This window comes from Pelophylax lessonae (assembly GCF_965119305.1).
Source record: "Pelophylax lessonae genome assembly, chromosome: 5".
Lineage (NCBI taxonomy): Eukaryota > Metazoa > Chordata > Amphibia > Anura > Ranidae > Pelophylax > Pelophylax lessonae.
This window is the reverse complement of record NC_138772.1, coordinates 204,137,257-204,148,516: the sequence shown is the minus strand read 5'-3', so window position 1 is coordinate 204,148,516 and position 11,260 is coordinate 204,137,257. Positions and strand designations below refer to the sequence as shown.

The 11,260-nt window shown below is 38.8% G+C and overlaps 1 protein-coding gene across 1 annotated transcript in view; it reads right to left on the bottom strand.

Annotated features, from left to right (window-relative positions):
• Positions 1-359: 359 nt before the first annotated feature.
• The window catches only part of SUGCT (succinyl-CoA:glutarate-CoA transferase), a 1,523,809-nt gene continuing 1,512,908 nt past the window's right edge, over positions 360-11,260 (bottom strand). Inside the window, exon 14 of the mRNA XM_082259511.1 lies at positions 360-607. Coding sequence (XP_082115637.1) covers positions 444-607 — 164 coding nt within the window. The 3' untranslated portion in view covers positions 360-443. The remainder of the gene's footprint in view (positions 608-11,260) is intronic.

Sequence of the window (11,260 nt, the reverse complement as noted above, 5' to 3'; positions counted from 1 at the left end):
TGTATATTACTCCTCCATTGAGTCTGTGAGAAGCTTGAATCTTGTTTAATACATTGTTAATGGTAGCTTGAATATATGTATTCGGATGCTATGCAATGTATTGTTTACACTGGTGCCTTAATAAAAAATGAATTGAAAGAAATATTTACAGAATACTAAAATGAAAAATATAATAATGATATCTGGAAATACCATGAAGAGCTTTGTAACCACTGACTACTAAATGATCCTCCATCCTCACATTGTGTACATATTCCAAAAACACTTAATTTTGGTTTTAAACTGATTCAAAGAATAAAAAATAATATAATTCATACGCATTTTTATTAAAATTGAAGTGATATATTTGCTGCAAAATAACGTGAAAGCATCTCATTTACAAATCATGTTATAGATCAGCACTAAATTATTGCTGAATATTACATTTGATAGATCTCTTGCCATCAATTAACTTTGTTTTGAGATATTGTCTTGGATTGTATCAGTTCAGAAACATAGTCATCTTCATATCTCAGTACATTTTTCAGAACCTCAACAGTGTGCTGGCCTAAAAGAGGAGGTGGTTCTGGAGCGGACAAGTTGAAGCTGTTGAATCTTACAGCAGGACCTATGGAAAAGAAAGAAAGAAACATTTCAGTTCATGGTTCAAGACATATAGATATGTTATTCCAATTCACTGAAATTGCTGAACCATTGGTAGATACTGTATAAGGCTCAAAATTAGTGTATTTATGTATTTACCACTTGCCTACTGGGCACATTTAGCCCCTTTCTGCCCAGGCCGATTTTCACCTTTCAGCGCTGTTACACTTTAAATTGACAATTGGGTGGTCATGCAACACTGTACCCAAACAAAATTGTTAGATTTTTTTTTTTTTTCACACAAAAAGAACTTTCTTTGGTGGTATTTTACCACCACTGTTTTTGTTTTTGCTAAACAAAGAAAAGAAAACACATTTTGGAAAAAAAAATTCATAGATTGTTATAACATTTTACAAACAGGTAATTTTGCTCCTTTGCCGATGTGTGCTGAAATACTGCACTGATGAGCACTGATGAGGCAGTGCTTATAAGGCAGCACTGATGGGCACTGATAGGCGGAACTGGTGGGCACTGATGAAGAGCCACTGATGAGGCTGTACTGATAGGTGGCACTGATGGTTGGCATTGATAGGCAGCACTTTAGGACACTGATAGGTGGCACTGATGGGCACTGATAGGTGGCACAGATGGGCACTGGTATGCGTCACTGATAGGCATCACTGATGGGTACTGATAGGTGGCACTGGTGGGCACTGATTGGCAGCACTGGTGGGCACTGTTGGGACCGATAACAGAAGCCAGTTATCAGCTTTCTTCTTCTCGCCTCACACTGCGAGAAAAGTGGATAACCAGCTTGTGTTTACATCCTGTGATCAGCTGTCATTGGCTGACAGCTGATCATGTGCTAAATGGTCACTGTGATTGGCCCTTTACCCCGATTGGTGATCAGTCGAGTTTGAAGGACTTTTTAAGCCATGATGTAGCCGTCTTACAGCTATAGCGTAGGCGGGAGGTAGTTACTAACTTCTTGACCGGAAGGTTTTACCCCCTTAATGACCAGGCCATTTTTTGCGATACAGCACTGCGTTACTTTAACTGACAATTGCGGGGTCGTGCAACACTGTACCCAAACAAAATGCGTTTCCTTTTTTTCCCACAAATAGAGCTTTTTTTGTGGAATTTGATCACCTCTGTGGTTTTTATTTTTTGCGCTAGAAACAAAAAAAGACCAACAATTTTGAAAAAACAAACAATATTTTTTACTTTTATAAAACATATCCATTAAAAAATGTAAAAGATCTAATTTCTTCATTAGTTTAGGCCAATATGAATTCTGCTACATATTTTTGGTAAAAAAAATCCCCAATAAGCGTATATTGATTTGTCTGTGCAAAAGTTATCACCTCTACAAACTAGGGGATAGATTTATGGCATTTTTATTTTTTTTTACTAGTAATGGCTGCGATCAGCATTTTTTAGCGGGACTGTGACATTGCAGTGGACAGATCGGACACCTGACACTTTTGAGGGAACATTACTACAGTAATCAGTGCTAAAAATATGCAGTTACTGTACTGACACTGGCAGGGAAGGGGTTAACACCAGGGGCGATCAAAGGGTGAGGTGTGTCCCTAGGGGATGTTTTCTAACTGTGTGGGGAGCGGACTCACTAGATGAACACAGAGATCTGTGTTCCTAAATACTGTAGCAGGAACACAGGATCACTGTGTTCATCTCTGACAGAACGGTGGTTCGCCTTGTTTACATCGGCAGACCGCTGTTCTGGCTTAGTTCACATTGGTGCGATGCGGGAACCCTGCAAAATCACTGCGGGTTCCAACGGGTTAATACTGCCATATGCGAACTGCTGGGAGTGTCAATACAAAGTTAATGACACCCCCAGATCAGCTCGCATATCGCAGTGCGAACTGTCAATTTTGGATGGCATGGGTGTAAACATCCATGCCATCCGATTCTGGTGTGGACCAAAAAAAGGGTTCTGCAAGACTTTGATCTGAAAACAATGCGAATTTAGCCATACAATCTGTATGGCTGAATTTGCATTGCACATACATAACATGTGATTTGTATAGCAGTCTGGTGCAAATCACATGCGATGTCCGACATACGTATAGTGGGAACAGGCACTCTTGATGACGGGTGGCAGGGGGACATCGCGTCTGCTTGACCCGCTGATTGACTCCCCCTCTGGCCAATCAGCGCACGCCCCCACTGGCTATTGCAACGAAACGACATACAGGTACATTGTTTCACGCAATAGAGCCGACCTGCCGCATCATATGTACTGCTGGCAGTTGGCAAGTGGTTAAAAAAGAGTCTGTACCGTCAATTTCCTGGTTTCCCTGCAGCTCTCACTGGGTTCTTCTGTTGAGCATCAGGTCTCTAATGTATCCTGCAAAGGGCTAAGGTCAGTAGAAGGAACCAGTGAAAGCTACAAGGGACCCAAGAGTTCGACACTCCAAGAAGTGAAGGATAAGTGTGGACTTCAGGAAAAGATTTCTCAGGATCAAACCAGTGTTTGTCAGGTAAATATGTACAACTTTCTTTTACAGGTAAGACTTGTTTTATACAATTTTTTTACATTGACAGGGTTGCTTTAAGGTGTAACCACTAAAATTTCAGACAGAGCTTTGTAATTCACCTTTTTCCAAACTCTTAAATTTCTCATGCATATGGTGCTTCTTTGGATGCCTTTTCTTCTTACAGGAGGAAAAGCTACTTTTTCATGAGCATTTATGCTTTTGGTGTTAATGCATTCTATTGGCCCAAATATTAATTTATTCTGGCCATCAGAATGCATTAACAAGCAAACGTGCTCATTTATGTGCATTTTTATGTTGTGCAGCTAAACAGACATTTTTGAGCTGCAGTTTGGATGATGCCTTAGCAGTTTTGTGGATTTCTGCATGATCCTGTCTAAATAATAATGTTAAAGCCCTATGATGCAAAAAACAAACAATAGTTTGCATTGTTATGCTGTATATTTATTGGACAAAGGGTTTAGGCAACCATGTTAACTAATTAAAATGAGTTTGAATCCTATTATATTTAATAATGAATTTTTATTGAAAAAAAAAAATGATCCATTTTTTACGCTGCTGAACAGACCTGTGCACCAGTTAATGATATATTTTGCTCATTCATATATGTAAATATGCTTCGTTCGGTGTATATTTTGGGATGTCTTGTTTGAAAGGTCTGCTTTATATTACACCAGAGCATATCAATAGGACTGATGTGAGGTTTCTGACTTGGTTATACTAAAGCACAGAATTTCTTCTGTTGGAGCCACTCTCATGTTAATTTATTCCTGTGTTCTGGATAATATTCACATTTCATGACCCAGCTTCTTTTGAATTTTAGATCACTTACAGAGGCCCTGATGTTCTGTTGCAAAATTCTTACCCTGAAATCAACCCTAAATTCATTGGTCCCTCAAATACTATACACTGTCCAAGCCCTGAGGCTGCAATACAGCTCCATACCTTCTTCTATGCTTCACACATCAGATTCAATTTAAACTTAATTTTGGCATACAGTGTTCCGTTTTCTCCCAATGTAATGCATTTCACATTCACTATTGTTGCAGAAATGATGTGGTCTTTAGCAAACTTGAGATGGGCAACTATATAGATAATATCTATAATTTTTCCCTCTTCTTTTTCTTCATGTGACAAATGCTTCTTCTTTTTCTTCATGTGACAAATGCTTTTCTGGAAACCTTACAATTATTCTCTGTTTGACCAGGTAAGCAATGTGATTATTTTATTATTTTTTTTTTTTTTTTTTGTGTGTGACTGTTCTTAAATTGTCCTATTTATTCTATCTTTTTCCATGCATTATCTTGAATGTTTTTACCATTTGATTAGTAAAGAGTACAGAGTCCATGTTGGTTTTTAATTAAGACTAAACTTGCAGTATTTGTCTTCATTCATGCAGTAGTTAAAAAAAAAAAAAAAATAAGTGTTTGCAAACTTCTTCTAAGAATTCATATACCATCTGTTTTTTTCTATTTTTTTCTCTAAATTATTATTTTTTTTTTATATTAAAATTGCAACTTATCCTTTAGTCTATAACAGAGGCGTAACTAGAATCTTCAGAACCCCGGTGCAAGAAACCATTAAGGGCCCCCCAGACCCCTGGCCGGGGCCCTTCCCTTCAAGCCTAGGGCTCTTCCCACTGATCCTGGGGCTCTTTACTCTCATTGCGGGTCCCTTTATTATGGTCCCGCAGTGGGAACTTTTCACAAGTTCTGCATTGGGCCCCCTTCTTGCCATCTTGGGGCCTCCCCATGGTGGTGGAATGCCAGGGCCCTATTTCAAGTGTGACCTTTGCAATCCTGGAAGTCCACCTACTGGTTTCAGTAGTTTATATTTTTTGGTATTTTACTTGTATTATTTTTTATCATTTTATCTTATTTTGTTACAATGTCACTGACTATGACTCTGTCCATTCAGAAAAGGAAGGAACTGGTAAATTACATATTTACTGACCCCTTCCTGGTTCTCTATTGTGACACATCCCCTGCAGCAGCCAGCAGGAGAGGGGAGGGGGGGGGGCAGGGGAGCACACAGGGGCCCAGAGACAGCAGAACACAAGTGAACTGGATAGGAGGAGAGGCGGAGCATACAGAGGAGGAAAAAGGAGGCCAGTGATTTCTCTACGTGCTGCACCCACCACCCCTCCCATTGAGGTGTACAGGGGAACCGCACAGGTCCCCTGGAGCATGGGGCCCAGTTGCAATTGCAACCCCTGTAGTTACGCCCCTGGTCTATTAGGTTTATTTACTTTTGTTCATTCATTTTCTAGCTTGTAGCTCCTGCTAAAATGATTGTACTGAAATAAATAAAAGCTTAATAAAGAGTTATATCCATCACTTTCAAATAAATATATGCAAGTCCAGTTCAGGGCAGAATAAAGCAGTGTTCACCCTTTGTAATGCAGTGACAAAAGAAAATTGGAGGCCTGGGGGTTGTGTCAGGCAGTACAGGGCCATATTGTCATCTCTGGTTCCTCCTATACTGCTTACAGTGCTGCTACCCCTCTTCCCACATTGGGATAATATACAGTGCCTTGCGAAAGTATTCAGCCCCCTTGAACTTTGCAACCTTTTGCCACATTTCAGGCTTCAAACATAAAGATATAAAACTGTAAATTTTTGTGAAGAATCAACAACAAGTGGGACAATCATGAAGTGGAATGAAATTAATTGGATATTTCAAACTTTTTTAACAAAGAAAAAACTGAACATCGGTGGAAAAGCTGTCCCCTGGACTGGCCATTTCACATTTGATAATGCTTAGGGGCAGCGTTATGACATATCTGTATTTGGTATTGATTTAAAGGAACATCAAATTGTTCCCATTTAAATGTTTCCACCCACTGAAAACAAATAAAAAGATCTCATTCGGGTGACACATGGCTTAGTCATTTAATGAAGAGCAGAAATGTGTAACCAAATTTCTCTTGAGAAGATCTCTGCAGAAAAGCTCATTATTTTGACAGTAACCTAGCTGGGATTTCATGCATGATGGCTTTGAGGTTACTTAAAACAGGATAAAATGTTTGCTTGTGGCATATTGGTCAGAAGCTGCCAAGCCAAACGGGTAGGCCACCAAGCTAATCACCTAAAATGATTTTCATGGCAAACAATTCTATGGTTTGTGTTTTATTGGGACAAAAATTACATTATTTTTAAAGCTTTTTCAGCAGTGTAATTTGTCTGTAAATTGCCAAAATTAAGCAGTCGATGAATCATAATTTTTCATCTAAAGACCTTGCTTCCATCTCCTGTGGTGAAAACCATGTGAACCTAAGAGCAAGCTCCCTCTCCTGACTGTGAAACAAAATGTACTGTAAGGATATCAGTACATGATTAGTAGACATCTGCAGATCCTGGGAGCAAAGGATAACTACTATCTATGGCTATATTAGGCAGCAAGCTATAAATTATGTTTTCACATATTTGATTCTATTCAACAAAATACTGAATGTGTTGTTTCTGTGGCAGTAAGTAATGCTTATGATAAACAGAGAACACCTTTGTAAAGCAGCCTAGACAGCAAAGCAATAACTTAACGAAAGCTGCTGTGGTTTCTGCAAAATATGTTTTACAGTCATACCATGGTATAAAACAACGTTGTTTGTGAGAACCCCCATGATAGAGCTCTTTCCCTGAAGTCATGAATATTGTTGATGTAATCAAGAATAAGTCCTGTTACAGTGAAAGACTTCATTTTTTATTATAAAAAGGCCAGTATTTCAAGCATTTAATTGGAAAGCAAATCTTATTAAAATCTTTAATTTTTAGGTGACCCCTCTCTTTAAAAAGCACTACTTTAGGCACACAGGAGCCATGAATAGGGAAACACTTTAGCTTTTAAATAGCTTCAAAGATTAAACAAAAATTAACTGTTTTTTTTAGATTCCTATCTTTTCTTTTTCCTATTTTTAGACGTAGCAACCTTTTTTTTTTTTACTATTATACTATTGCTATTGACAATATGGAAATACAAGGTCACCTTTTACCCAAAACACACACATTCACATAAAGAGAAAAGGTATATGAGGAATATATAATAAAAAAACTTTTCACAAACTAGACTTAAGCAAATATCCTGGCTGCAAAGGGGAGAAACTCCTTATCTAGCAGATTACTACCAAGCAACTCACTATGGGTAAACTTGAATATTAGATATCATAATGACAAATACAGTAGCTACTATTGTACTTCAAATTTGTCCCACAACATTTGGTGGAACATCCTAAGCAAATCTATTTAGCCTTATAAAGGTCACTCATATCCCCCTCCCATCTATTATTTCCACCCCCTTTTACCCATTAAGCACCTGTGACCTTTTGGTGCTTTTTTTCTCACCTACATCTGCCATTCACTTCCCTCATCAGCACCGCTTTTGGGAATGATGATTGGAGGCTCCGGTGAATCTGTCTGTGCCCATGATGACTTGTCACCTCTTCATGACTTTATCATACTGCTTCAGTCTTCTGGATTCTGAGAGTACCCTGCTGCTTAGCATCTAATAAAAAGTTTCCACTTCACCTAGACCGAAACATGAATACCTAGGTCTTCTGCAGGAGCAAAAAAGATTGAAGACGAGGGACCTGGCACATCACTTGAAAATGGATTTAAATATGTTTAGCTTAGCTTTTTGATAACTAACTCAGCAAATAGATCGTTTTCTTTTTGGGAAAGGGTGGGGGGGGGGGGGAGAAGGTGGTAAATGGGGTTTCTCATGTTAAGTAATGTTCAGTAAAATGTTGTTTTCAATAAATTTAATTCTGTTTGGAGGCTACATTTCACATTTCTAATCCAAAAAAAGCTATTAACACTTGCCATTCAGTTCTGCAATCAGTTTCACACAAATGTCTCCAAAGACTTAAAGGATCGGTCCACCCAAAATTCATATTTTTAGCTATTGGAAGGAGCTTGGTGGACTGAGTCAGCCCCTGGCTTCTTTTGTGTCTTGAATATTTCAACAGTACGGTCTCCCCAACATAATTCCCAACACCACACCTTTATAAGCACCTTCTATTTCCATTCTTCATGATATAAAATAAAAAATGAAATCCAACAGAGAAACTGAGAATACCATTCAATGGCCAAATCAGACAATCAGAGCTCAAGAGAATATATTTTAAGAGTTTACAAGAGATATGAGATATTGTCAGGTTGTTTAACTCTCAGTATGCGAGGTTTACAGGCTAAACTGTACAGCTGCACTAGATATTTTTGCAGTGCATAATGGCAGTTAACAATATTAATATATTGTTTAGTGCCTACTGCTGCTGGGGATCTCTTTGTGTTCCCAAATCCCAACTCTTTATACCATGAATCTTCAGATGTTTAAAAAATAACTGCAACATGAAGCTGTCATTCTCTTCTATGGGTATGTCACCATGTATTCAAATGCAATACTGTTAAGAACTGACCCACATGCTCTATTTACCAAAGAGTGACAGACAGATACTACAGTTCCTTTGTCATGTCCTGTGGATTGTCTTGAGTACACAAAAAGTAGCAGTTCACTGCATTCAGCTGTTTTTGAAAGCAAATCAAGCTAGAGGATTAGGTAAAAAATACCCTCAAGGTGTTTCTGGAAAAGTTTACTATAGCTTTAGCAGTTTAGAAGTCAAGTACATAATTGAACAAGTAGTTATCATACTTTCTTACTTTGACAATACACGTCTTTAATAATTTTAAATACCGGTTTGATTGCAGGCAGCCTGCTGCACAGATGAAATCAATTATAAGATAGTCTTTTAAATAAGTTTGTGTGGAACCTTGCAGCTTTTAGAAATCTCAGATTAAGTATTACTTAACAAGTCCAGTTTTTAGGTTAATAACATATATTTTGAATAGACTTTCCTAGACCATCATAAATTCCTAATGCTTTGATGAACTCACAGTCAGATATCAGAAGATTACCAACCTTTATGTCAGAGTAAAACTTTGGAACATTTATAATGTTATGTCAAATACCAAACTGAAGGGTACATAAACCCAAATCAATAATGTAATATATTGCACCTTACCAGTCCTTAGATAAGGTGGCTGCATTTGTTTTAGCTTTCCTTTGAATAATATGCTTCTTGTCTCATCCACTGTATACTTAGAGGAAGTCATGATTGTTACCAAGGCTGAACTTCAGATATGTCTGTGTGTTCATTTTACTTACATGTAGGGTGGGGAGGTTAGTAGTTTACAGATAGAAGATAACACTGTTTTATCCTTTCAGGATAAAAATTTTTGGGGTAAGATCAACAGTTGTTGTCTGCACTTGTTGAACAATCCAGCCACTTGTAGTCCAAATCAACATTCAGGCCAAATATTGGTTGTTTGGAAGTCTTGTGAGTAGTCAAACTAAATGGGTGTTCATCGTAGCCAAACATCCCACTGCAGCAGACAGTTAAGCATTTAGCAGAAGCATGACTATCACTGTAAATTTGTGAGAACTTTCTACTTTGAGCTAGCAAACAGTGAAGTATCCCATCCAGCCCATTCCACTGTCAGTTAGAGATTCTTGCCTGACATATTTACATAGCCAGTCAGATTGAAAAAAGACACACGTCCATTTAGTTTAACCACTTTACCACCGGAGGATTTTGCTGTCTTACGTCTGTGCCACTTTTTGCGATTCGGCACTGTGCGACTTTAACTGACAATTGTGCGGTCATGCAACGCCATACCCAAACAAAATTTACGTCCTTTTTTCCCCACAAACAGAGCTTTCTTTTGGTGGTATTTGATCACCTGCGCGATTTTTACTTTTTGTGCTATAAACAAAAAAAGAGCGACAATTTTGAAAAAATAACAATATTTTTCACATTTTTTATATGAAATTCTCCCCCCCCCCAAAAAAAAAAATGTAAAAATCAAAATTTTTTATAATTTTAGGCCAATTTGTTTTCTGCTACATATTTTTGGTAAAAAAAAATCGCAATAAGCGTATTTTGATTGGTTTGCGCAAAAGTTATTGCGTTTACTAACTAAGGGAAAGATTTCTGTAGTTTTTGGTGTTTTTTTTAACGAGTAATGGCGGCGATCTGCGATTTTTTTTGCTGGACTGCGACATTGCGGCGGACAGATCGGACCCTTGGCTGACATTTTTTACACTTTTGGGGGTACCAGTGACATTACTACAGTAATCAGTGCTATAAATATGCACTGTTACTGTAAAAATGACACTGGCAGGGAAGGGGTTAATTTTATTGGAGAGGGAGCGGTTAATGTATGCCTGGTGCTTACTGACATGTGTGGGGGGAGGTGACTATGTGACACAAGGACAGATCGCAGGTTCAGCTATGCTGAACCCTGCAATCTGACCCTGCCTGTCACTTAGGAGATCCGCCCACTTTGTTTACACAAGCGGGCGGATCTGCAGACTCGATTCCCTGACGATCGGGGAAGAGCAGCGGCGATCGCCGCTGCTCCTCCCCTGGCCCGTACCCGCTGTGACTGAATACAGCGGGAGCGAGCCTCCGGCGGCGTGCGCGCGCCGCCGAGAAGGGGGAGTGTCTGGTGACGTAGGTCTACGTCGTCAGACCTACAAGAGCCACTTTGTTACAGTAGACCTCTAGTGAGCAGCGGCAAAGTGGTTAACCAATAAAGGGGAGAAAAAATATATATACAATCCTATTTACACAATGCTATACCCACAGTTGATCCAGAAGAAGGAAAAAAACCACAGCAAAGCATTATCCAATTCTCTCCAGCAGGGGAACAAAAATCTTCCTAATCCCCCAAGAGGCAATCGGTTATTCCCTGCCTGGATCGACTTTATCTATTAAGGTTAGTATCTAATTATTTTATGTACAAAAACCTCTCAATATGTTACAAAAATCCATCACTAATCACATTGTTGAGTGATGCGTGATCCTTGTCACGATGAACAATGCCGTCAAGTCCAATCATGTCGCTCACTTGCCTTGAATGACAGCTTCAGGTCCCCACAGTGGAATGTAGGCAAAAGTGCAGAGACTTCCTGGGAGACCCAGTCCTTTTGTTTACAATTAACAGTGGGACCCAGAAGCATTCAATCACAGGTTTTTTCATTCCATGGGTTGGTGGGCGTTGTAATTGTGACTTACAAGGATCTGCATTATTGGACAATGTGATTGATAATGGATATACGTCGTGGGACATTTTTCTTTTTTTGTTTTTTATGTTTTAACAGAG